General features: G+C 43.9%; 1 protein-coding gene across 1 annotated transcript; it reads left to right on the forward strand.

The window, feature by feature from the left end:
• The first annotated feature begins 8,168 nt into the window (after window positions 1–8,168).
• On the forward strand, window positions 8,169–26,930 carry ACP6 (acid phosphatase 6, lysophosphatidic). Its single transcript, XM_025983094.2, has 10 exons — window positions 8,169–8,920; window positions 16,343–16,471; window positions 16,587–16,717; window positions 17,044–17,123; window positions 19,870–19,957; window positions 20,763–20,895; window positions 21,900–22,000; window positions 24,344–24,439; window positions 25,912–26,077; window positions 26,740–26,930. The coding sequence occupies exons 1-10, from the start codon at window positions 8,702–8,704 to the stop codon at window positions 26,878–26,880; spliced, it is 1,284 nt and encodes a 427-aa protein (XP_025838879.2). The 5' UTR covers window positions 8,169–8,701; the 3' UTR covers window positions 26,881–26,930.
• Window positions 26,931–27,135: the final 205 nt, after the last annotated feature.

Here is a 27,135-nt window from a genome sequence, read left to right on the forward strand (position 1 = left end):
TGAAGACTGTTGAAATGACAACAGAGGATTTAGAATATCACACAAACTTCATTCACAAAACAGTAGCAGGGTTTGAGAGGATTGACTCCAATTCTGAAAGAAGTCCTACTGTGGGTAAAATGCTATTAAATAGCATCGCATACTATGGAGAAATTGTTTGTGAAAGAAAGATCAATCAAGCGGCAAACTTCATTGTTGTCTTATTTTTAAGAAATTGCTACAGCCACACAGCCTTCAGCAACCAACCCCGGTCAGTGAGCAGCCATAACAATGAGGCAAGACCCTCCACCAGCAAAAAAGATTACAACTTGCTGAAAGCCCAGATGATGGTTAGCATTTTTTAGCAATATTTTTAAAGTATGTATATTTTAAAAGCACTTTGAGCTTTACATTGAGCACTTCACATACTACAGTATAGTGTGAACATAACTCTTGTATGTCCTAGGAAACCCCAAAATTCATTTGACTCGCTTTACTGCAGGGGGTCTGGAACTAAACTTGCAATATATCCAAAATATGCCTGTATCTACAATACAAAGTAGAAAATAAGTGCCATGTGAATGGGATGAAGATCCATGCCTAACAGTTTAGTGAAGTAAAAACTGACTACCTTGGGGGTGATGGTGAAGATTTTGTTGAGGTAGAGGCATGAAAGTGAGCTTTAGGGACATAGGAAGATGTGAAAATGAAAGCCTCTGCTGAGGCACATACCAGAGCTATGTGTTGGACCAAACTACAAACACTTTCAAGGTAGGTGACAAAAAGTGGGGAAAGAGAGGCAGGTAACTCTTAAATTGTCACCCACACTGATGGCATAGAGGGCCACTGAATTGGAAAGAGTAAGCCTTTTGAAAAAAAGATTTCCTTGGAGAGAACTACTAGGTGTGAAGAATTCTACCCCAAGGGTGAATGAAGGAGGAGAGAGAGAGAGAGAGAGAGAGAGAGAGAGAGAGAGAGAGAGAGAGACCTGCTCTTTACCTCAAATCAAAGGGCAGGACTTTGATGGAACCACCTGCAGAGCTTAATGAGCGTCTCTGGCAGTTTGAGGCACAAAGGACTGCCACCTGGCATGCACTTGAGAAACATCAATGCAGAGGGCTGAGGTGTGGGGAAGCAGCTGCACTCCCAGAGTCCACCTGGGCAAACAGTGCTTCCTTCCAGAGGACCAGGGGAGGTCCTGGAGGGAATGGGATTCGGTGTGGTATTGCTTAGCCTCTGCTCAAAATGACCTCCCACAGGGGTCGGGGCCTCAGCAGAAGCAAGCTGGAGGTGAACTGCTGCTCCATACCTTGGGCTGCAGAAGCATGGGGAAAGGGAAGGTCTCTTGGGAACCCATGAAGTCCCTAAAAGAGCAATCAGCTTGAACCAGCTGCAAAGTCCAGACAGCACCAGTTTGATCATTTTGACAGTACCAATCAACCAAAAATCGTGCTAATTCCCCTTTACTGATGCCCTCACCACCCAAACTCCAAACCCTGAAGGGGTCAGAAACAGGTAAGATGGAAGAAGAGAAGAAGGAACTTGAGAGGAGGAAAGAGACCCCACCTTCAAATATCAGACTTTTAGCCTAGAGTCAGCCCAAGCTGGAGGTGGGGAGAAATTTCAAGGTTCAAGTTCTAATTCTTCTCTGGGACTGTCATTTTAATTCCTGATTGCCATTTTATTTTGTGAGTTTAAAAAGTGACTGAGTACTTATTACCTCTGAGGGACAAGCTTTGTTTTTCTAGGGGTGAGGAAGAGATGGAATCCTTGGTGCAGATGTAAAGATACAGTGGGGGTTAAAAATGAATTTGCTTTAAGATTCCATTCTACCAGTTGGGCTTGTTCAATGAAAATGTTATAGGCAAAAAAAAAAAAAAAATGTTATAGGCAGAAACAGGAGAAGGAGCCTCCAGCAAAAGAATAGAGGTAGCCAGATCCAAGCTTTCTTTGGTAAAGGAGACATAGATAAGCACGTCTATCCCACGGATGGGGAAGGTATGAAGGATGCCATAAATATAGACAAGGGGCTGATCCGAAGGACCTCCAGTGCCAAATTAGAGAGTCATTTAAATACTAAAGTAAAGGGGTGCCTGGCTGGCTCAGTCCATAGAGCCTGGGACTCTTGATCTCAGGGTTGTATGAGTCCCACATGGGGTGTAGAGATTACTTTCAAAAAATCTAAAAAAAATAAAAAAAAAATAGGGACATCTGGTGGCTCAGTGGTTGAGCATCTGCCTTCTGCTCAGGTCATGATCCTGGGGTTCTGGGATCGAGTTCTGCATCAGGCTCCCCACAGAGAGCCTGCTTCTCCCTCTGCTTATGTCTCTTCCTCTCTCTCTGTGTCTCTCACGAATAAAAATAAACAAAATCTTAAAATAAAATAAATACTAAAGTAAAATTTCAGTGTTATTTGGGTATTTATTTTACATAATGAATTTTAAGTACTTGAGATCAGTAAAACAAAGCAATACATTTCAAATACAAAAATTCATAATCATAAGTAAAATATAAATATACTAAATATTTATTAAACATATTCTAATATAAAAATAAAATGTTGCTTAAAGTAAGTACTCCATAAAGAAAGGTTAATTGGGATTAAAAATGAAATAAAATTATGATTTTTTTAAAGTGATCTTAGGCTTTGGATGATGTCACCATTAAATAGTGAAAAACTTTTCAGTTGCTGAAAGTTTCCTTCTGAATTTACACCAGTTAAGGGAACAATAAGGAGATAATTGTAAGTTGTTCTTAAATATTTTTCTCTAGCCCATTATCTTCGAACAGTCCTATCTCCTGCGTAATAATTCTGGGGAAATTTAAGGAGGTGGGCAATGTTTGTTTCTCTGCAGAAACAACATGTTGTGTTTTTTTTTTATAACAAGCCATATATATATATCTTCATAAAAAGCATTTTTCAGGACACTTGGGTAGCTCAGTCAGTTAAGCATCTGACTCTTGATTTCAACTCAGGTCATGATCTCAGCGTCCTGAGATTGAGGCCCTGCATGGGGCTCACGATTCAGCAGGCTCTTCTGTTTCTCCCTCTTCCCCCTCCTCCAGCACACATGTGCTTGCTCTCTCTTTCTCTCTCTCTCAAAACAAATAAATGAATCTTTTTAAAAAAGTATTCATTTGTCTTCATCTTCCTATCTTGTCTTATAAAAATAGAGATTTTAATGCAGACACCATATTGATACCAATAGGGCTCTGTTCATATTCCATTTGTTGGAAGGTTTTTGTAATAGACAAGAATTATTTCTGTACTAGAAGCTTTGCTTTGGTAGTTGCTACTTTCTTCTTTTGCTTGAAGCTTGAGGAAGTATAGAAGACAGCTTTCTAAATAAGCTCACCCATATTTTGACTCAAAATTTTAATGAAGTTTATCTCTGGTATGTCTTAAGACACAAATGATTAATATTTTTTTTATAAACTCCAAAATGAAGGTATGACACCAATAGAAATACCAGTATTCCAGGACTATAAAATACCATGGACACTAGAGTAGTGGACCATGGAATACTGATACTGTGAATCATTCTGTGGGCAATGGGGAGCCAATAAACATGTTTAAACAAGGAAATGACAAAGATGTACAGAGGTACACTTCACTGAGAGCCTCTGGCAACATGCGCAGGGGGTTGATTAATGAGAGGAGGAAAGATCAGAGAAAGACATGGAAGGCATATGTATGTCCCCTCATCATCCACTCTCTCTTTGCTACCAACACTGAGTCTCTTATGAAGAACTGCTTGAAGCCCTCATGGCTCACATGGTTTGGGTGGATTTGACTTCCCCTTCAACTCCAGGAATGGCCAGAAATTAACCATGTGTTCCAAATCTGGAAAATGGCTCAGAGGCCATTGCACAGAGGGAGAAAAACTCACTGTTTCCAGTTAGCTGAGTGGGGAAGCATGAAACCACCAGGGCCACTGTGCCACCCATGGGCAGCCTGGGAATAATCAGACAGTGTGAGGAGAAAAGCAACAGAGTGAGAGATGAACTGGAGGCTGCAAAAGAAACCAGAAACCATCTGCATGTCTTCTTTGAAAAATGTCTATTCACGTCATCTGCCCATTTTTAAATTAGAAACTAATGTTATCTGCGCTTCTACCAGCTAAGCCTGAGGCAGTTCTGAAGTTTTCCATAACGTGGACTAATCAATTCCTTTTTTTCCTTTTTTTCTCTTAAAGCAGCTTGAATCAAGTTTTCTGCCACATGCAACAGGAAGAGTTCTAAATGATATTCAAGGAAATTATACACTTCTAATTATATAATTATATATTTATAATTAATATATAATTGACATTATTATTATTATTACTACTACTACTGATGGTTTTTCTCTTTTCCAAGCTTGTTGGAGAGATCATTGCGGTAAATAATTTGTTGGAGGTGAAACTATCAATCTTTCCTGCCTTGATGTGTATCTTTACCTCCTTCTTTCCTATCTTAATAAAGGAGGTGACCTTTAATGGAAGACATAACCCTTCTGTCTATGGCTGATTTTTTTAAAGATTTTATATATTTGGGAGAGAGAGCATGCACATGAGTGAGGGGGAGTGAGCAGAGGGAGAAGCAGATTCCTCACTGAGCAGGGATGGGGGGGGGGCTGAATGCTAGGACCCTGAGATCATGACCTGAACTGAAAGGAGACCCTTAACCAGCTGAGCCACTCAGGTGCTCCTATGGTTGATCACTTTCCCATAGTCCTCAAATCCTCAAAAGCATTAGGCCCAGCACCCTTCCCACACACATACTGATTTTGCAGAAAAAAGAAACCATTAAAGAAAAATTTCTTTTTTCACCCCTCTAATTCTCATACTATAAATACCTGGTCTTTCTACTTTCCCTCCTGTCAACATGGAAAATATGTACTTTCAATCCTTCTGAGGCTACCTATGACATCTGAGTTTGTTTTTCCCTCCTAAGCACTTCACTTGATCTATTATCCTGTCTCTTATATTTTTAACCATTCCTTATCTAGAGCCTTCTTTCTATCAACATTTAAATATATATATAGTTTACCCTTGGACAACATGGGGTTAGGAGCACCAACCCCTCTCTCCCAGGACCTGCAGTCAAAAATCCATATATAACTTTTTTGAGTCCCCCAAAACTTAATCTCAATAGCCTCCTATTGACCAGGAGCATTACTGATAACACAAGCAGTCAATTAACATACATTTTGTACATCATGTGTATTATGTACCATATTCTTACAATCAAGTAAGCTAGAAAAAAGAAAATGTTATTAAGAAAATCATGAAGAAGAGAAAACACATTTATAGTACTGTATTTACTGAAAAAAATCCATGTATAAGTGCACACCTATGTTGTTCAAGGGTCGACTGTATGCACTTCTCCCATCTTCCAGACAATTCTCCCTTAATTTCATGAACCAAACACCTCCAGCTACTATACTCGTTCACCTCTTCTTAGCTAAGCTTCTTGAAGATGTCTATACTGATTGCCCATTTGCTGCCCACTTCTGCTTAATTTCTACCCCACAATTTCCCTGAAACTACTCTCATTAAAATGACCCAGAATTACTTTGTTGTTAAGTCCAATGGAGATACTCAGTCCATATGTTATTTGATCCCCCAGTTCCATTTGACACTGTTGTCCATTTTCTTCTTTGGAACATTTCTTGTTTTGGCTTCCTTCGTATCTAACTCTTTTTTTTCCCATCTCTGTGCTCCTTCCCATTCTCCTTCTCAGGCTTTTTCCTCTCTGCCTGTTCCTTAAATAGTGTTCCTAGAGTTCTGTCCTAGCCCTCTCTTGCTCCCCTCCATCTCTCCCCACTCACCCCATGAAACTTATCCATGCCTACTGTTTCAATTAATCACTATGTGCAGAAGAGTCCCATGTATACATTCCTGGTCCAACTTATTCTGAGATACAGAGCCACATGATCAATTGTGTAGAATGCATTTCTACTTAGATGCCTCAAAGATACCTCATAACGTATATATTCAAAATTACCTTGGTAACTGCCACTCAACTTCCTTCCAGGTAAATGGCATCCTCTCTACAAGCTGCCCAAGCCAGGAATTTAAGGGTCATCCTTGACTCCTCCCTCCCTCGCTCTCCTGTTAACTAATACTCAGAATGCTGCAATAGCCTCCTAATTGTCCTTTCCCTAGTTTTGCTCTCTTCCAATGCAGGATGATACCTTGAAAGGAAAGACCCCAGTTATACTGGCCATTAGGTCCTAAATATTTGCTGCAGTTGTTTGAAATTAGGCTTCAAGCTTCCTGTCAACAAAGGCAAAAATGAAGGAAAATGAATCTTCATATTTTTTAATGCTTGTTCTAATGCTAACATATTGCTCTTAAAGAAGTTTTTCAGGAGGAGATTTATATAGGGGGCAATAAGTGATGAAATGGACAAGGTCCTCAACAACATTCCTGTTATACATCCTATAATTTTATTCAGCAAGTATTCATGTAGTACTTACCATAAGCCAGGCACTGTGCTTACTATTGCAGATAAAACAGTGAATGTGGTTGTTTCTTATCTAATCTCATGATTAAAACCAAACTTTGGCATCATAGTAAATCCCTCTGCACACAATTTGGTGAGAGGAGGTTGGCTTTCCAAGTTATCCCTGCCTGATGGTAAAACCCAGAGCACAAAAGTCGTTCAATTTGTCCACCTCATCCCTCCTCTGCTGGGGCCATCCCCAGAGAATGATTTCAGGATTTCTATCCTTTCCTTTCAACTGCAGTTTACTACCACTACCAGCACCACCATACATCACATACTAAATATTTATAGGACTCCCCAAGGGTTGTCTTATATGTGCTGACAATACTCTCAACTACCACATGGAATCTATCCCTTTTCCAACCTTATCTGCTCTGGCTTCCTACAGAGATCTGTTGCTGAGACATCCCCAACAGAGTGACCGCAAACACACGTGTGTTCTGTCCAGATGAGCCCCTGCTATTGCTCATGCAGGTCAAAGGTGCTGCTCAGAATGCTTGAGACAAATCTATGCTGAGGCTGCCAGAGTGCATGGTGTGTTCTAGGGTGGCCTGTCAATTACTCTCAAAGATATTGGCACCCAGATGCCAATGTTACATCACCTTAAAGCTGCTCCAATGTGCTAAAACATCCAGTGCTCAGGGCCCAAGGTCTTTCTGCACAAAAGTTGCACCATATTTTTGCTGAACTATTGAGAACTGCTCTCTCCAACCACTGGGATTACATGTCATTACATGGTTTCTGAAGCAGTGTTGTCTGGCACTCCTGATGCCTTCTTTAGGCTATAGAAAAACAGTCTTTGGTTTGTAATCACATCAGGATGCACAATAAGACTCTGAAGAGTGAGTCCATCCATGGGCTAGGCCAGTGGGAAAACTGGGACAATGTGCAATGTTCCAAAATGACCATTCCCCCATAGTAGGGTACTCATAACAGTCTAGCTTGGTGAACAAGTTTAGATCCAGGCCAGGAGTCATACTCCATAATTATGTTGTTCTTTGCATTTGGTCCAGTTTGATCCAGGACTAGAATTTAGAAGGAATTAAGAACTGGTTTAGAGGGCATATATTCTGACTCTTCTCCCAAATGTCCCTCCTCTCAACTTGACCTTTGCCTTCACATGAACACAGCTGGTTCCTTTGTGTCCTGTTGCAAAGATCTGGAACACAGGCTTGGGGGACCCCTATATGCAAGGGAAACCAGACCAGCAGGTGGCTACTAGATGTCAATTAAGGTGTTTAGTCACTGGGACACCCACAGGCAAGACCCGGATTTTCCCACAAGAAATACTATGGATGTGAGTAAACACATCAGTGAGCTTAAAGTTCTACATGTTTGCGACAATTCAGCCCTCTTTAAAATTAGAAGGGGTAGAGTAGGTGAAGATTGAATATAAAATGCCTAGTGCCGCCCTTCGCAAATGGTAATCACTCAGTAAATTGGCTCTTAGTTTCAGCGACCATCGATTCCAGGACTTCAAGGAAATCTCTTACACTCCACTCCTTAGACTTAAATTACTCCCCTCTGCCCCCCAAATCTATCCCAGCCTTCCCTCTTCCTACCCCATCGGCCAGGAAAACTCGCGCATTTGCTATTACACTGGGCACCCAGTCCTGGAGACTTGCACCCGCTGGGACTGAGGAGCGAGGTCCAAGGTCCCGGGCGAGTAAATTCCTCCAGCCCAGGGCCCGCCGCCCGCAGCCTTATGGGAGTTGTAGTTCTCAAAACGTAGACCTTCCAAGCAGGCGACACCTCGGGACTCGTTTTCCCATGCTCCTATGCGCGGATCCACTTGGGACGGTCCTCGGATGGGTGAAGAGGTCTGTGGGAGCTTGCTGACAAGAAAGTGGAATCTAGTTGTGTGCGTTCGTGGAGTCTCTGCCGTCGAGGAACTCGGGGCTGGTTCCCGTGCCTTCCGAGCCCTGGAGGCCGAACTTGGGAGTCCAAGTTTACGGTTCCCTGGAGGGCGAAAGATAAGGAGCAGAGCGGGAGCTGCCAACCCCGACCCGAGTTAAAACTCCCCGGGAGTCTTCGCTGTTCCCGCCTCCGCTTCTCCCGCTCCGCTCCCACTTGGGGGCTCCCTCTGGGGCCGGGAGTCGCAGCAGTCGCTGGATGTGCGCGCCCGCGGGTCCCCGGGACCTTGGAGGCGGCCGCTGAGCCCCGGAGCGGGCGGAGAGAGTGTATTCGCCTTGTGCAGCCTCACGCCGGAGGGCCGCCCGGGGCTTCCAGCATGATCACCCGGGTCTTCAGCGTGCGCACGTGGGTCCCGGTGGGCGTCCTGACCTCGCTGGCTTACTGCGTCCACCAGCGGCGGGTGGCCCGGGCCGAGCCGCGGGGGCCTGACGGTCGGCAGCCTGTCGACCGGAGTCAGCTGGAGCTGAAAATGGTGCAAGTAGTGTTCCGACACGGGGCGCGGAGCCCCCTCAAGCCGCTCCCGCAGAAGCAGCAGGTGAGAGGTCGGCCTGGGCGGGGGCTGCTGCGGCGAGGACCGCGCGGTCGACCGATCTCTCACCTTTGGAGTTTTACTCTCACTGAGCTGGGTTCCCGCTGGGTCCACACCCAGGGAAAACTGCCTTAGCCAGTTCCGCTGAGCAGTTCCTCTGAGCAGAGGTCCTGGCCTGGTATCCCCGAGGTCCCCTTCCTCCTCGAGGACCTTCCAGTTGTGCCCCTCCTGGTTGTGGTGTAGCACAGCTGGTAGCACTGCGCTGCTTAGGGTGCTTGTTAGTTAAATCGCCCAGGGATCTGGTTAAAATGAGGATTCTAATTCAGCAGGTGTGAGGTCGGCTGGAGATTCTGCATTTTAACAGGTATTGGGGGTGAACTTGAGAACAGAAGTGTAGTGCATTTCTGTGTGATGGTTTTGAAGGTTGTGGAGAGTTGCAGGAACCACCATAACTGGGATCACAGTGGATAACAGAGCTCTACATCTTTGGGAACAGATTTTACAGGAGCTTTTTCTCAGGGTTTGCTGGAGACCATTTGGGATCCCTTGAAGGCTTTGTTGTTGTTACAATTAAGTGCTGTATCTTGGGCTCTCCTTTACTATTTTGGGTGTCTAAAACTTTTGTGGAAGGGATTTTTTTTTTTTAATTGGCTAGTCTTGTGGCTGTGTCTCAAGATCTAACTGGTATTGTGAGGATAATTATGACTAAAGCACAAATGATTAATTTTTTTAAGTGATTAACCTTCCTGGATTTGATTTTTGGGGAGAAGCAGTGAAGGTCTCTGACCTTTGATAGCAGGCAGGCCTGTAATTGAAGAACTGGCTTCCCAATGAGGATAAAGAGGCAATCTGAAATCCTCAGGTCCCTCGCTGTCACACTTAACTGTGGACTGCTTTTGTATTATTGATCCTCCAGCTTAATGTTGGAGCATGTTCAACGGATGTCCAAACCTGATATTTATCATACTCTTCATGATCATAGTTGGCTTTCCAGAAACCCTTACAGTTGTGTCCTCACACCCTACAACTGAAAATCTACTTTTTAAAGCTGGCCACGCATGAACTCAAACTTTTGTTTTGCTTTGTTTTTTGCATGAACTCAAACTTTTAAAGCACTTCCCACATAAATAAATACATTTTGGCAGGCACTTAATTCTATTACCAGATTTCTAGTTAGCCTTTCTGAATGTTTATACCGCTTTCTGCTTGGTATTGGAATTTCTTTCTTTTTTTTTTTTTTTCTTCTTCCCTCCTTTCCTCCTGCCCTGGGCTCCCTTCCTTCCTTTCTTTTTGATGCTTTTTCAATCCCTTACTCTGCCTTTTTGTATTACGTCACTAAATTTTCCTTATGATTTTTGTACTTAACACATCTCATGTGCACTCACTCTCCTTCATTTATTCTTGTTACAGAAAATCTGGAAAATAACATATAAGGGTAGAAGACTCATGTTAAAGACAAAGCTATCAGTGGTAGCAAGAGAATAAAAGTCTGAATGTCTAAGCTTGGACCTAGTTTGTACAGTATATATCCTCCCTTAAGGGGCTGAGAAACATTTAGATTCTTTTAGGACTTTATCCTGAGTCAGTATGTGTGTGAAGGGTACCTTCTGCCTTTATGTTGGAAGAGGCAGTTTGTAGCTCAGGAGAACGCCATCATCATTAGTCTTCTATGTAGCCTCAAAATAAGAAGCATGTGAAGTCCATGTCCTTGCTTGGCAATTAGAGAAGGTTTGTTACCTCTCCTGCCTCTTCACATCCTCAGACTTCAGGCAAATGCATTAGACATCTTTGATTATCTCATATAAAGTTCTGTGCAAAAAAACCAGGGGTGGATGGGGTTCCCTGAGTGGCTCAGTGGTTTGGCACCTGCCTTCGGCCCAGGGTGTGATCCCGGAGACCCGGGATTGAGTCCCACATCAGGTTCCCTGCATGGAGCCTGCTTCTCCCTCTGCCTGTGTCTCTGTCTCTCTCTCTCTCTCTCTCTCTGTGTGACTATCATAAATTAAAAAAAAAAAAAAAAAAGTGAACCAACCCCGGGATATCCAGATGTGATGAGCTCAGGCTGGGGCCAGGCATCAGTTTCTTTAAAAAACTTTTTCAGGGGCAGCGGTTTAGTGCCGCCTTCAGCCCAGGGCGTGATCCTAGAGACCTGGGATTGAGTCCCATGTCAGGCATCCTGTGTGGAGCCTGTGTCTGTCTCTGCTTCTCTCTCTCTCTGTGTCTCTCATGAATAAATAAATAAAATCTTAAAAAAAAAAAAAAAAACTTTTCTGTGATGCCAGTCTGCAGCCATGGTTTAAAACCATTGCTTTATTCTAAAGATTTTTATCTATTTGTTTGTGTGAGAGAGAGAGCACACATAAGCAGGGGGAGGAGGAGAGGGAGAAGTAGATTCCCCACTAAGCAGGGAACCCGACATGGGGGTCTATCTCCAAACTCCGCCATCATGACCTGAGCCAAAGGCAGATGCTTAACTAACTGAGTACTCAGGTACCTACCCCCAACGCCGCCCATTGCTTTATTCTAAAATCTACACGCAGAAAGGTTTTGTTTATTTTTATGTAGATTTTTTCTTTTACCTCTGGAATGTAGCATATCAATCCTAGTATAGTATTATCTTCACAGAAATGTGCTTTGGTGAGATGTCATCATTCTGTGTTGAGGAAACTATGAGAAACAATCCCATAGAACCCATTGCTGTGACTACTGAAAAGATGTTCATTATATTACTCTATCCTCTTTATGAGGACCCTTGGGAGGAATTTGTCTGTTAGCATTAGAAGTGGTGTGCTTCTCCTGAACAGTTGTCTTGCTTTTATCTTTAGGCTTGTCTAGCTGATGGAGTTTCTCCTTTACATAAAAGCCAGAGAGCCTAGTGCCGAATCTTTGCCCCCTCTACAATTAAGTATATGGATCTTTATAGTGTACATTTTTGAGAAACTTTATTTCTGTGTCCAATTTTTGTCCGTATACTTGTTTGCTTTTGTCTTTCTTGCCTACTTTGAATTGATTGTTTTACTATATTTTAGCTATTGCTATCATCTACTTTAAGTTCTTGAAAATGGGCATAAGTAAGTAAAATTATAAAGTTAGTCTTTGCCACTAACTTTGAAGCTGAAGAGCAAGAGTGAGAATGAGAGTTTGTTTAGGGGGTGGACACCATGTATGGAACTGGTGTATCATCTGTTCTTCAAATTTTAAAAACATGTACTGTAGCTTTGACATGACCTGCACTTCCAGGAGTCATCTTCTGGGAAATGCCAAAGAACCTTCTGTTGGAAGATGTCCTTAACAGGAAGAGATTTCTTTTTTCTTCTCCTTTTTTTTTTTGTTTTAATATTTATTTATTCATTTGAGAGAGTGAGAGAGAGCAGGGAGAGGAGCAGAGGGAGAAGGAAAGAAAATCTTAAGCAGACTCCCTGCTGAGCAAGAAGCCCACCACGGGCTCAGATCCCACAATCCTGAGACCAGGACCCAGTTGAGATCAAGAGTCAGATGCTTAACCAACTGAGCTCCCCAGGCTCCCCAGGAGATTTCTTTCTTTCTTTCTTTTTTTTTTTTTTCCCCAGGAGATTTCTTAGTGAGGCTGAATAGGCCCTGTTGTTGACTTGGTGTCAGGACCTGGGCTAGACACTGGACTTACAAGGGTGGATAATTCAGTCTTGACTGTAAATGAATTTAAAATGTACAGGACGCCTGGGTGACTCAGTGGTTGAGCATCTGCCTTTGGCTCAGGGCGTGATCCCGGGGTCCTGGGGACCTTCTCCCTCTGCCTGTGTATCTGCCTCTCTCTGTGTGTCTCTCATTAATAAATAAATAAAACCTCTAAAAAAAAGAAGAATTTAAGATGTGCTGAAGCAGAGAGAAAAGAGACTCCAACTATGGGAATATGCTGGAAGCCCTGGGAACACAAAGGAGGTACCTCAAATTTAAAATGTCCAACACTGAACTCAGCTTGTCAGTGGTCTTCTGTGCTGGTCTTAGTTTTAGTCACGGAGGACCTCTTGTCACCTTAGGCATCCAGCCTCAAAATCGAAGTAATTTTTTTCTTTATTCTTCCAAGTTGACCTACCAACATAGCCCCCAAATAAAACTTTTATCTACTTGCTTGTCAGGTTTGACTCACATGCATTGTGTCCATCCCTTCTGTTTCTACTGCCTTAGATGAGGCCTTAGGCCCTCATCAGCTCTATTGCAGACATCTTGAAACTGGTTTCTGCATCAGTCTTCCCATTCCAATTATGGTGATCTGTGCTGCTGGTTTTCCAACTATTCTTTGGAGTCTGTGGCCCAGGGGGATGCTGAGTGGCTGGGCTTCTGTGTTCCCACTCCTACTTCAACTAGAGGAACTCTAGTTTTTGCCTTTGTGGAAATCTAAAATCAAACTCTGTTTGGTATTTGCTAATTAAAAAGTTTGAAAACTGCTCCTAGGTTGAGGCAAACCACTTCTTTCCTATATGCATTCTTCGCCATCTCTGCCTTGCTCAAACTTTTACCTATTCTTGGAATTCTGAATACTACTCTCTCCTTACCTACCTCCTTACCTTGAGAATAATTCTCAAGTCCTGGTCTTTGCTCATCTAAATCCTCTCTTCACTTCGAAGGCCACTCATGCCATGAAACTTTTCCTGAATTCCCAGCCAGAAGAGAAGGTCTTTCTTGTCTTTGAACAGCTGTGGCCTTCATCTGGCTTCTTCTTGTAGTTTCTGTATTAGTGCTGCTATATCGTTTACATTCATAGCTTGCTGTCTCTACTAACTTAAAAATCCAGAAAAGGCAGGGTCATCATATTCTTTCCATCTTTGTATCTTCCACAAAGGTCTGGCAAATTGTTGGAACGGTTAATTGTACCTATTGTGTGCCAAGCTCTTTTCTGGGGCTTGAAAATGCAGGGGTAAATAGACAACCCAGTCTGTTCTCAGAGCAGGACTGCTGAGCAGGGCGGACTTGTAATGGAGCTCTTCTAATACAGTTTGGTAAAGGCTACCAAAAGAGCCACTGAGGCTGAGAGCATGGGCCCATGGTCACGGCTTCTGGGAACATTTAAGCTGTCTTGTGGAATGAGCAGAAATCCTTCCAGATGAAAGGAGAAAGAAAATCCCAGGTAGAAGAAACATGAGGTTGAAAGACCAGGAAGTGTGAGGACGGTGCTATAGGAAACAAAGTTATATGGCTAGAGACTAAGTGTGTAGGTCAGGGAAGAAATACTGAAGTAGGGGCAGGGGGGAGGCAAGGGCCATCATGTATTTGTGAGTCATTGAAGGATTTATGCAGGGAGGTTATAGAGTCAGAACTCTGAAAGAAGGAACTGGGATTAAAAGACACTGGGAAGGGGATCCCTGGGTGGCGCAGCGGTTTGGCACCTGCCTTTGGCCCAGGGCGCGATCCTGGAGACCCAGGATCGAATCCCACGTCGGGCTCCCGGTGCGTGGAGCCTGCTTCTCCCTCTGCCTGTGTCTCTGCCTCTCTCTCTCTCTCTCTGTGTGACTATCATAAATAAATAAAAATTAAAAAAAAATCTTTAAAAGACACTGGGAAGAAGGTCTGTGCTCTGAACACCTAGTCTTCTGATATCAGTTGCTGTAGCACCCCTGGGGGAAGAGGTTCAGGTTTGGGGGATTGGCTACAGGTGGGAGGGAGACAAAGCCTTTTGAAAGAATCGGGGTTTCCTTTGTGTGAAAGGAACCTGACATTCCCAGTGCTGCTCTCCTGGGAATTTCTGGGAGAGACCAAGATAAATATAATGATGCATGACATAGGGAAGTTTTCAAATGTTAGTTTTAAAACAAAACAAAGTAGTGGGGAATTGACTTAAATATGGTTCTTATGATTTTAAGTGCTGTAGGAATTCAGGTAAGAAGACAATCCACTAAAAGCTGGAGTAGTCACTGATGAAAAGTAAGACTTGAGCTATCACTGGACCTTGAAGAGAAAATGGATGGACAGTAGGGATAGGAGTCCCTACAAGCAAGGGAGAAGCAAGCTAAAAGAAGATGCAGAGGAAGCAGTGGGCATGATCTGGTCTGGGGAGGGGAGGAAAGAGGCATAGTGACAGTACAGCTGGGAACAGGGGCTGAGCCAAGGTAGAGAAGCCCTGGAATGCCAATGTTTATTGCTTGAAACATTAGGAAAAAACTATTGAGTAACTGGGACAGGGACACCAAGGGTGGCTCAGCAGTAATAAACACTAGCTGTGATCATTCACTAATAAACATTAGGAAATGTTTATTGCTTGAAACATTAGGAAAAAACTATTGAGTAACTGGGACAGGGACACCAAGGGTGGCTCAGCAGTTGAGTGTCTGCCTTTGGCTCAGGTCGTGATCCTGGGATCCAGGATCGAGTCCCACATCGGGCTCCTTGCAGGGAGCCTGCTTCTCCCTCTGCCTGTGTCTCTGCCTCTCTCTGTGTCTCTCTCATGAATAACTCACCCTTAAAAAAAAATCTTAAAAAAAAAAAGGTATTGATATGATGAAAATGACTTAGCAGGATTCATGGGGGTGAGGGGGAAGATAATCTGTGTAATAAGATTTTACACGGTGACAGTGAGATAAAAGACTTTTGGGAGTGACTTTTTTTCTAGACAGTGATCAATAGAGTTTAGTGCAAGACTGGTGGAGCAGTGGGTGAAGAGTGAGGTTTGAGTTTTGGAGCCTAGAATAACTGTGGTATCATTGCGAGTGACATACATAATATGTTGGGAAGAGAAGCTGGTATATGGAAAGAAGAAAGACTTGTTTTTAAAATTGAAATCATCATATCTGACTCAATGAGTGTAAGAGTTTCATGGGCAGTTGGAGCTCTGAGACATATGGCTACTTGTGATATTTCGAAACCATTACAGTACAGTGGAGCAGGAGCCAGGTCTCTCTTAAGGAGAGAAGGAAGATGGTGAAGAAGTGAAGGTTTCTTAGGGGGCAACCAATTGCTTGAGAAATTGGATGAGAGGAAGGGAAATAGGTGGTAGTTACAGGGGATGTTAAGTAGAGCCCTTGAGGGCAGGATGCATAGAAACCTGCAGATTGGTTCCTAAGGAATTCTTACAAATTTATGCTCACTGACATTATATTATATTCATTCATTTGTTCATTCATTCATTCATTCATTCATTCATTCATTCATTCATTTACCAAGTATTTGAATGCCAGGCATTCCGGCATTTCTCTCCTTTATTGGAGTCTGGGCTCAGTGCCAGAGCAACATCTCAATAGTGAGGACTAGTGGAGCAGTAACAGGACTTGGGCTAAGGATCCCTGGAGTACTAAATTACGGTCTTTTCTAGAGTTAGCTTTTTTCCTTCTTGTGCGAAAGTTGTGGGCCTAGCTAGTGTCTGTGGTTCCAGCTATGTCTTCCAAGTGCTGCTGGATATTACTGCTGTAAGTTTCAAGAAACTTCTAAACAATGTGTTGTTTTTTGTGGTCACAACAGGCAGAGTGGAATCTCCAGCTATTAGAGGTCCCACCCCATACTCAGTTTGATTACACCGTCACCAATCTAGCTGGTGGCCCAAAACCGCATTCTCCTTTCGACTCTCAATACCGTGAGACCAAACTGAAGGTGAGCAATGCTTCCCTCCTCTGGGAAGCTCACTGTGACGTTTCCATGGTTTTCTCTGGGCTGAGTTTAGCAGGCTATGAGGTATTTTCATTCTTCTCTCTCTGCCCCATATTAGGGGGGCATGTTTGCTGGACAGCTGACTAATGTGGGCATGCAGCAGATGTTTGCCCTAGGAGAGAGGCTGAGGAAGAACTATGTGGAGGACATCCCCTTTCTTTCGCCAACCTTCAATCCACTGGAGGTCTTGTGAGTCACTCAAAAAAGGGATGCTGCACCCACTTGAAGGTCTTAAGCATTAAGAAACCTGTACTGACCCCCCCGGATGATTCCCATTCTCACCCAACATAGCTTGGGGCCGTTACCCTTGTATAGAAGGATCCTGTGAACATGTGGTCAATGGAGGTGACATTCATTGGCTTTCAGGTCCCTTCCCTGGGGCAGCCATCCCACAGAGATTCTTCCCACCCCCATAGCTCCCCTTATGTGATCTTTAAAGCCTCTCAGCTACTCTGTAGGATAAAGTAATATATGAATGTCCTTTTATGAATGTCTCTACCTTTTTTTTTTTCCAGTGTCCGTTCCACTAATATATATCGGAATCTGGAGTCTACCCGGTGTTTGCTGGCTGGGCTTTTCCAATGTCAGAAAGAAGGTTTGAATTTGGAGTCTAGAAGTTAGCCCCTATCCCAGAGGAGCTTTCTTACTTCCAAAGCCCTCCTTGCCCTCTTTGTTGGTGCCCATTCCTTTGGTTTCTCCTCTCCTATGTACATGGCTTCTGTGGTGTACCTATCCTCATGAGTCCTCTGTTGCCTGGCCTTCTGCTGCCTTACCACTCTGACCCACACATCTGCAGTGACGCATCAGCCATACTGATGTGCCTCTGGCTCCTGACTTCTCCCCTTAAGCTGCTACATAGGCTGCATGAGGCAACCCTAATCAGGTCTTGTGAAACATATGGGGACTTTTTGCTTAGGTAAGACACTGCTTGAAAAGGAAGGAGGGCAGGAGGGACACTTAGCTGGGACCCCAGCTTACTACTGTTGCTCTGGTGGTGATGATAATCCACAGCATGACCCAGATGGTATTAATAGTATTCTGTTCAGCCTTTCCTCATTGAGAAAGTCTGTTGTGTTTGGGTTTTGACATGTTCAACTAGTGAATGATCACAGCTAGTGGTACCCAACCTTTTACCACCAAGGACCGCATTTGTTATTTTCCCTCATGGACCTCATGTACTGAGGCCCTTTGACTATCAAATGGAGCTGCATTTTGTCATTTGTACTTGATGCAAATTTACATTTAATTGCCAGTCTGAGTTTCATGTCAACATGACCTCACCAATATCAAAATACTAAAATGGTGCCGTAAGGCAAAGGTGCTTGCTTAGCTTCTTTAGCAGTATCTCAAATAGATACAAGATTTTCATCAGCCTTTAGAAAAATAAACTATGTAAGATAATAGAAACCTCCAGGCCAGAGGAGGTTGGCCTTACCCCACTCCGGCTTGGGTACAGCTGCTAATTCCAGCTACAGTTGGCTAGTGAACACAAACAGCATGTATCTAAGTAACATAAAGCAAACAGAATGGGCTTCCTCTTACTTCCTAGGAGCCCCTGAGCTTTGGAATAGTCCACAGTGCCTGGCCTCTAAAAACTCTTACTTGCCCAGCTTTTAAGAGGCAAATGCCCTCTCCTCAGAAACACCAAAAGTACAATTGGAATAGGAAAGCTGTTTCTTGGAGATAGCCTGACCTATGGGCAGGTCTCAGACTGAGACTGCCTCCTGTTCCCAGCAGAGAGGGAAGTGGTTTATCATCACTAGACACTGGACCCAAGTATCCTGGGACTCTAATTTGACCATGTACCAAACCTTTTTCTAATAGTTTTGTATATACTAACTTGTTTAATTCTTGTAATAACCCTATGATGTAAGTAATATTATCCCTAATTTACAAATAAGAGAATTAAGGCACAGAGAGTCCCAGGGACACAAAGCTGGTAAATGGTGAAACAGGGATTCAAAGTCTGGCAGTCTGGTTCCAGAATCTACACTCTTCACCTTTATGCTCTGTCGCTCAGAGAACATATATTTGGAGAGAACCCCTGATTATTTGATCAACAAAGTGGTGTCTGAATTTAGTAAAGTTACCATATGCTACTGGAGTTTTGACTATGAATAATTTGTTTGAGAATACTAGCTCTTTGGGGCTTAGATTCATCTAATCAAAAAAAAATTCATCTAATCACCTCACATATTGACCTCAGTGAATTCCAGAGAGCTGCTGAAGAGGCTCTTTCTTTTGCCATCAGAGAAGGTCAGGCTTGAGTTATGTAGAAAGGGAGGCTACCAGTCTGTACCTTCACTATGTACCTGTCTGGCACAGGGCAAAGCATGGGAAGGTATAAGAGCACCTTCTCTGGGTATTGATGAAAGAGGATAAAGATACTTGTGAGCTCTGAGCAGTAGCGAGCTACTGTGAAGTATACAACTGATCTTTGAACAACATGGGTTTGAACTGCATGGGTACACTTACACATGATTTTTTTTTATAAGTACAGTACAGAAGTGTAAATGTATTTTTCTCTTCCTTAAGATTTTCTTAATCATATTTTTTTCTCTAGCTTACCTGATTGTAAGAATACAGTAATGTACTACATATAACATACAAAATATGGATTAATCAGCTATTTATGTTACTAGTAAGGCTCCCAGTCAACAGTAGGCTATTAGTAGTTAAGTTTTTGGGGAATCGAAAGTTATATATGGATTTTCGACTGTAGGGGGTAGGGACCAGTGACCCTAACCCCTGTTGTTCAAGGATCAACTATGTAAGAAACATTGTTTGTAGTCTGACGTGTGTGGTTCTTGGCAGTTCACCTGGAAACCTGGCTTCCCTTTTGGGCAAGGCTGTGGGGCTGACAGGATTTGTGACCTTGTAGTCACTTTTCTTAGATTGCCATGTGCTAAGTCACCATTTTGGTCTATAGGATTGGACTTTGGAAAGCAAGAAAGTCACCTAGTTCTGATAGAGTCAGGGACAGCCCATTCTTTGTTATAATGCACAAGTGCTGCTAGTGCTTTTATTCAGGAATCTTTTGGAATGGGTCAGGGAAATGCTGGTCTGATCCAAGTCTGTGCCTGCTCTAGTCTATACATGGCCCAATAGGAGGGGTTGTGCCAGATAGAACAAGGCTGCTACTTGCTTTCTCCATTTCTCAGACCATAGAAGGCCTTCTGTTGGCTGTTGGCAAGGCCAGGGCATATTGAAGGCAGTTATTGTCCTTAAGGAATAACCCTGATGATCTGTTCCCTGAAGCAGACCAGAGAAGAAGAGAGTGGGTAGATGCTGGGAAGAACAAGCTGAAGTCTCTTTTGCCTGTGCTTTTACCTTCCTTCCAGGACCCATCATCATCCACACTGATGAAGCAAGCTCAGAAGTCTTGTACCCCAATTACCAAAACTGCTGGAACCTGCAGGAAAGAACCAGGTAATTGTCCTGGGTTCTTGCTCATCAGTGGGGAACAGATAGCCTTTTACCACTTTTGCTGGCAGACTCTGCCTGAACACAGGGCCTGCCTAGGCTTACCATGTTGGTGGATAAGGGGCGGGAAGGATTGCTTTACAGTAAGGCCTGACATTGCTGTCCAGGAAATGAAGAAGCTCTTGTTCACAGTCACAAATTCATAGTGAAGGTACAGCAAGCTTAAGAATAGCCACGTGCTGGGCTGGAGAGATGATATGTACAACCTGAGTGGAGTTTGCCTTTATAAACCACTGTCATCTTGACCATTGTGGGCTCTCAGAAGAGGCAGATGAAGACACTGACAGGTTAAGTAAAAGATGATTAAGCCAGCGGTTGAACTGCAAATCTAGGTGGGCAAGCAGAAGACACAGATTTTCCTTCTCTTACTAATTTGCTGCCCTGTAGAATAGATTGGCTTGAGCTGTTAACGCTTTACAGTGTTCAGATGTTTCAGGGCTGTGTGAAGACTGTTCCACAGAAGAGAGAGAATGTTGTTTTCAAGCAGACCTAGGCCTTGGTTGTATTGTTCTTGGTATAATAGAAGAAAATGCTAGAGTGGAATTTGGAAATCCAGGCTTTTATTCTAGCCCTGGTACCTGCTAACTTACTTTCATAAGTCATCTGAACTCATAGAACCCCAATTGACTCGTGTAAGATGGGAATAATACCAACTAATCCCAATGTCTTGTTATTGAGCAATAAATAAAATCCCAAATGATGAATGAGATATACTTTACAATATATGGGATTACTTTTTATTTTTTGGCAGAGGACGGAGGAAGGCTGCCTCTTTGCAGCCAGGAATCTCAGAGGATTTGCAAAAGGTCAAGGAAGGGATGGGCATCACCAGTAATGATGGAGTGGACTTCTTCAGCCTACTTGACAATGTGGCTGCCGAGCAGGTTGGATGACTATCCTCCAGCCCTGGGAGTGGGGGATCTGGGGATAGGCACCTGGACAGGCTGGCTCCTGAGTTAGAACCAGGTGGAGGGGCGTGTGTGGAGGCAACTGTGTGGGACTTGCAGGTGGAATGGGTGTGGGAACTGAGTAATAGGGCACAATCAGGGAAGACTCCTCACTTTGTTAGGCATGGATATTTAACTGTAGATCAGAATTCCTTGAGGTGTGCTCTCCAGAATACAAGTGTGATATAAGTGTGTATACTATGAGCAGGCAGGGGCTGGGTGGGTGATGTGTAGGGAGGGATTGTCTAAAAGTTTAGAATCCCCATTATATCACTTTTTGGAGAGTCTATGTGCACAGCAGCGTATTAAAGAATCTAAGATGTAAAGCAAGCTGGTCAATCTTTAAATCTATTTTCCCCAAACTTATTTAGCCATAGAATCTTTTTTATCTAATAAATACTGAAGACCACACAATGGGAAAGCCTTCTCTAGATTCGAAAGCTAGACTCCTAAAGGTGTAGTATAACCTGGATCCTCCTTCCCTCTCTTGTCAGGATGACAGTGTTCCCAGAAGGCAGAAATGCCCCATGCTATGGGTAAAATAGGTGTAAGGTTATAAGATGAGGGTTTATATAAAGTATTTACATGGCATACTTTTTAGAAATCCATTTGGGGAAAATGAAAGTCATGTAGAAATTTATGAATTCTGCACTCTGTATTTTATTTACTTATTTTTTATGGTTTTAAAAAATACAAATGTTTTTCATTTTGAAGTAGGTAAGGAGCCATCAGAAAGGAAGGAAAAGCAGCTTTCTTTCTTTCCCTGGGCCTTCAGATCTCTAGGAATTGCTTCAGAAGGGCCTTGGGGATAGGTTTTTGAGCTGTTAAGACCCCTCCCCAGGAGAAGACAGGCTCCCGAACGCTCTGTGGAAGCTGATCAGCTGCCAAACTCAGTGAATGAGAAGCATTTCTTTGTAAAACTGTCCCTGTGGTCCTTTCAGGTGCACAGCCTCCTGAGCTGCCCCACACTGAAGAGGTTTGCACGGATGATTGAGCAGAGAGCTGTGGACACAGCCTTGTATGTTATCCAAGGGGAAGACAGGTGAGGAGTCTCTTCAGCTGCTGGCATCAAGTCATGCTTGGCCAGGCCTCCCAGTATGTGGGGAAGAGAGTTCACCAGGCCTGTTCACACCTGCCAGCTGGGTCTCCATATATGCTGAGGTAGAAATCACCATGTTCTGCTGGCCTATTGAATGGATTCAGCTTTAAGACCTTACACTTCTGGAGCTGGGACTGGTGACCTGGGGTGCTTCCATTCACTGTTATACAAAACCAGGAGCCACCACTCACCGCTGAGTTTCTCATAATCACTGACTTTTCCCCCTTTTACTTTAAGTTTCAAAGGGTTTGGGTGTTTGGGTGGGGATAGCTAACAGAAAAATAATGACTGCCCACTTTGTTCATTAGTTTACAACTTAAAAGTCATTTTCCTATTCTCGCTATGAGGGGGATGTCATTATCCCTGACAGTGTCCACGTCCTGGATTGAGAGCTGAAGAAACTGGACTTGAGTGATGTGGGTTGTCTCACCTAGGCTTGACGAGCAAGGCAGAGCCAGGACTTAGGCCAGATCACCTATCAGCCCTGAGTGTTTTTTGTGTTCCTGGGATCTGTTTTTAGAAGGCCTGTTTCTTGTCTACCAGAATGGAGAGTTTCTCTCTTACCAAATTTTAAAGAAAACAACACCTTTCTTTGATAGATTAAGAACATTTGGCTTGCACTGAGAATAGGTAACTTGGTAGAGGAGGAGCTGTGTAATAGAGGATCAGTCCTGGGGAGATGAGTGGGAAAAAAAAGTGGCTAACATTTCAAGAATTTTCAGGGCCTGTTACATAAGAGTAAGAACCTCTGGCTGCTTTTCTCCCACTCAAAGTCAGTGCATCCAGAAGGCTCCAGCCATGCCATACACCTTGCCACCACTCACTATGACTTACCACCTTCCCCCCATCTGTTCCTGAAGTGGCCCCACCAGCCTAAATTGTCACTGCCCTCCCCTACACACATACACACACACACACACACATATTTGGTAAATATTTTAGGCTTCGCAGCCCATGCATTATCTGTTGCGGCTACTCATCTCTGACCACGTAGCAGAAGAGCTGCCATAGATGATATGCAAACAAATGGGCACAGCTATATTCCAATAACACTTTATTTACAAAATAGGCAAGTGGGTTGGATTTGGAAAATGGCCAGAGTTTATTTTCTCCCAGTGTAAAGCATTTTAAATAAGGTCTGATTCTTCTTTCTATTTAAATTAGCCCTGCTTTCATAAAACTGATGTTTCTTCAAGAACAAATTAGATGACCTCACAGTGCCATCCAGCTTGGCTTGGCCTGTGTACATTCTTCTGGAAAGTATATGTTGCATACGGTATTGGTTGCCTACTCCTCACCCATTGCTTCAACATTCCTTGATTTATAAAGGCGGTTATTTATTTACCCTGTCACCACAAAAGAAGATTGGCCTAAGCCAATCAGGACAACCGCATTCTCATTAGTCCGTGATTAGGCTGTGGGAATTCTGGAAGAGGTTTTTCCTCCTCTTTGATAAAAGGTAAGAGGCACCAAAACCAAGCCTTTTTGCCACTTAATTGGCACAGCTGCCTGCTTTGTTTACCACTGTGAGATGACAGGCTTTGGGTTGCGGTAACCACCTTGTGATGATAAGGTGGCAAACCTGAGGGTGAAAGTGGTGGAGATGGGCAGCCCTGGTGGCTTAGCGGTTTAGGGCCGCCTTCAGTGTAGAGCGTGATCCTGGAGACCTTGGATCGAGTCCCACATCAGGCTCCTTGCATGGAGCCTGCTTCTCCCTCTGCCTGTGTCTCTGCTCTCTCTCTCTCTCTCTGTGTCTCTCATGAATAAATAAATAAAATCTTAAAAAAAGAAAGTGACGGAGCCACTGCACCAACCCTGTGCGCACTACTGCTGGACTTTGTGTAATACCAAATAGATAAGACATGTCCTTATGGTCTAAACTCCAAAGAGGGAGGGTTGGCCTCTGGGAAGCATGGATTAGGATGCTATTTATTCTGATCACTTTTCTAAGGGCCTTCTGGAATTCTTGGAAACCACTTACACCCTGTCCTTCCCAGCTTTGTTCTTTTATACCTGAAGGACTAGTTCTTCATGATTTATCCTGGTTACCACTTCCATCTCAGTTGTTTTCATACCAGGTCCATATCCTGGTGCTTGTATTGTTGGAAGTCTTCGTGCACAGAGAACACTCAAACTGAAGATGGCGCCATTTCTCCCCTTCCTGCCTGTCTCTGTCCCTCAGGCGTTACTTGTCTTCTCAGCTCAGGAGGTCCTCAGGGCAGAACCAGCTTGCATTCCTGAGTGCTGGTGCCCACTGGTTGCTTCAATGTTGTTTACTCGCCATAGGGAAAGCCTTCAGATGGCAGTAGGCCCGTTCCTCCACATCCTGGAGAGCAACCTGCTGAAAGTCGTGGATCCTGCCACTCCCCCAGACAAGACCAGGTACCTGCCACAGTAATCCTGCTTTGTGCAGCTGAGGGCAGGGGGGGCTCTGGCTGCAAGGAGGGGACCCAGGTTTTAGAGGGGCAAGGACCAGGTTGTCAGTCCCTGAAGGTAGCTGTTGAAGATGTCATGAGTCCTAAAGATGTTTACAACATCGTTACCTTTCTTCCTGCTGCACCCATCCCACCATGGTTTGAAATTTTTATGTTAGCAAGAAAGAACTCTAAATTTCTTTTTTTTTTTTTTAACTAATTGAACACATGTGAAAGAGTAGCTGATTATGATGTCACACTGATATAACAGCTTAATAGGTTGTTTAGTTTGAACACCTTCACTGAGTGTTTAGAAGGGTATGATATCCACTAGGCATTTTTAAATGTTGGAATTAGCTTCTGAACTTCCATCACCACTTTTGTAGTGCCTGGAACCCCAGTTAAGAGGCACAGAGTTAGAATGTTCTATGTCCTAAGCACTTGGCTGAGCAGTGTGGTCTGCAGATGAACAGCTTCACTGCTGCCTGGGAGCTTGTTAGATTCTGACTTACTGAATTAGAATCTGCATTTTAACAAGATCCTCAGGGGATTTGTATGCACCTACTATTGGAGAAGCACTCTTGTAGGCTGCCTTCTTTAGAAAGAGAGAGACCGTAAAATAGCTAGAAACTCACAAGCACCAGAATAGTATGGGTCAGTGAGGTAATAGGAACATTCAAGAACTTTGGGCCAGATTTATAATAGCAGATATGCCAGTGCCCTTCCCTATACTTCACAGCACCTGCAATGACAATACATTTCTAACCGGCCCTTGCTACCTTGCCCCCCTTGACTTTTTATCTGTCGAATACTATAGGATCCAATGCTAGTCTTCTAGCTTAGGAGTCAACACATAAAATCCTTGATCTTTCCTAAGAGATAGATACAAGGGACAAGCAGATATAGATTAAAATGGCACCTTTCTTACGATTAAAGCCATTTGGAGAATGTGTTGACGGCCGAACAACCTTATTAATATGCCTTCAAAATGAGCTTAGTTCCCTCAAACTACAAGCCTCGCTAACAAGGAGGAGAGAGTGTTCGCTAAACGCATCACACAGCTGTAAGTAGGAAGAACATTTGCCACAGACAGGCGGCTCCCAAGGAGAGAAGAGAGGTAGGGCCAAGCCACACATGCTCAGTTTCTACTTTAAAGCTCACCTGGGGAGGAGCAAGTAGGTGGGTGGGCGGGCAAGCAGGTGGGCAGGAAGGGCCCAAGAGAGCTGCTCTGGTGGGGATCCCTCCTCATGAAAACATGGGGGTGGGAATAAGGTTTCTCCCCACCATCTACATCAAAGAAGTTTTATACCAGGCTAACTGACTTCTAGATGTTACCTGGTTTTGAGGCAAGTGCTGTTTTTTACTTAAAGGAGGCAGACAGCATCCTGGCCTCCAGAGTCCTGAGGTAAAGGACTGTGGAGGACTGTTTTCTCCTTGCAGAAAGCTGTACCTCTATGCTGCTCATGATGTGACCCTCGTGCCTCTCTTAATCACCCTGGGGATTTTTGACCACAAATGGCCCCCATTTGCTGTTGATCTGACCATGGAACTCTATCAGCACCAGGAATCTAAGGAGTGGTTTGTGCAGCTCTATTACCGTGGGGAGGTAAGACCTGTGAGGTGCAACTGGGTGGTAGCTAGGCCCCTCCAGCCCCACTCTCCGGTCTTAGCACCAAGCCTCCCTCCTCAGGCTCAGTGGAGTCTCCTTGGTATGGTCAGCTCTCTGGATCCAATGGAATGACTCATAGCTGTAACCCAGAGATGAGGCAGAACTGGAAATAGGTGGCAGGCTAGGACCTGGGCCTTCTCACACATCTGCTATAGACTCAGGAACGGGACCACCTTCCTCTTCCCCTGAGTGTCTCTGCCAGGATGTAACATCCTGACTGGGAGGCCTGTTTTGAAAATTAATGATGATGTCTTTGGGAGGCAGTGTACGCTTTCAGAGCTGTGGGTGCTTTGGCTGCTTCAGCAAGTTGCTGCCCAGGGCAGATGCTAGAGCACTCCTTAGTGATTAGACCTCTTGCCCTTCCAGCTTGGGGTATAATGTGACTGTGTCTCCCCAGTCAATTCAATAAGCAGTACTTGTGTGACCAAGCAGGGCGTGGTGCTCCTACTCTAGAAGCTGACTGGGTAGTGGGGCCTCCTTGGCTGTTATATGTGTGCATGCACACACCATTGGGTCAAAGCCTCTCAGATCTTTGGGCATAGGAGAAAATAGCAGGCCAGGGTCCTTAGTGGCTCTGCTGAGTTTTGTCTCTTCCACAGGAGCAGGTGCCAAAAGGTTGTCCTGACCGGCTCTGTCCACTGGACAAGTTCTTAAACACCTTGTCAGTTTACGCCTTGAGCCCAGAAAAATACCACACACTCTGCTCTCAAGTACAGGTGATGGAAATGGAGAGTGACTGATTTATACAAACAGAAGGTGTTGGTTTTTCAATAAATGCCTATACACACTGCCTCTGTCTGTCATATTTGGGGAAGGTAGGAACAAGGGTTAATGTATTTTAGCAAGGGTATTATTTCTTTCTACTAGGTTTACTGAAGTCTCTTCTTGAAAGGAAGAGAGGTGTTATGTTGAAGCCAAAGAAGTATTTCCTATTTTTGTGGCTTGATTTCCATGGCCAGATGCCTCTGCCATGATGTATGCTGGGGACATTATGA

The sequence above is a fragment of the Vulpes vulpes genome, chromosome 8, assembly GCF_048418805.1.
Source record: "Vulpes vulpes isolate BD-2025 chromosome 8, VulVul3, whole genome shotgun sequence".
Taxonomy (NCBI): domain Eukaryota; kingdom Metazoa; phylum Chordata; class Mammalia; order Carnivora; family Canidae; genus Vulpes; species Vulpes vulpes.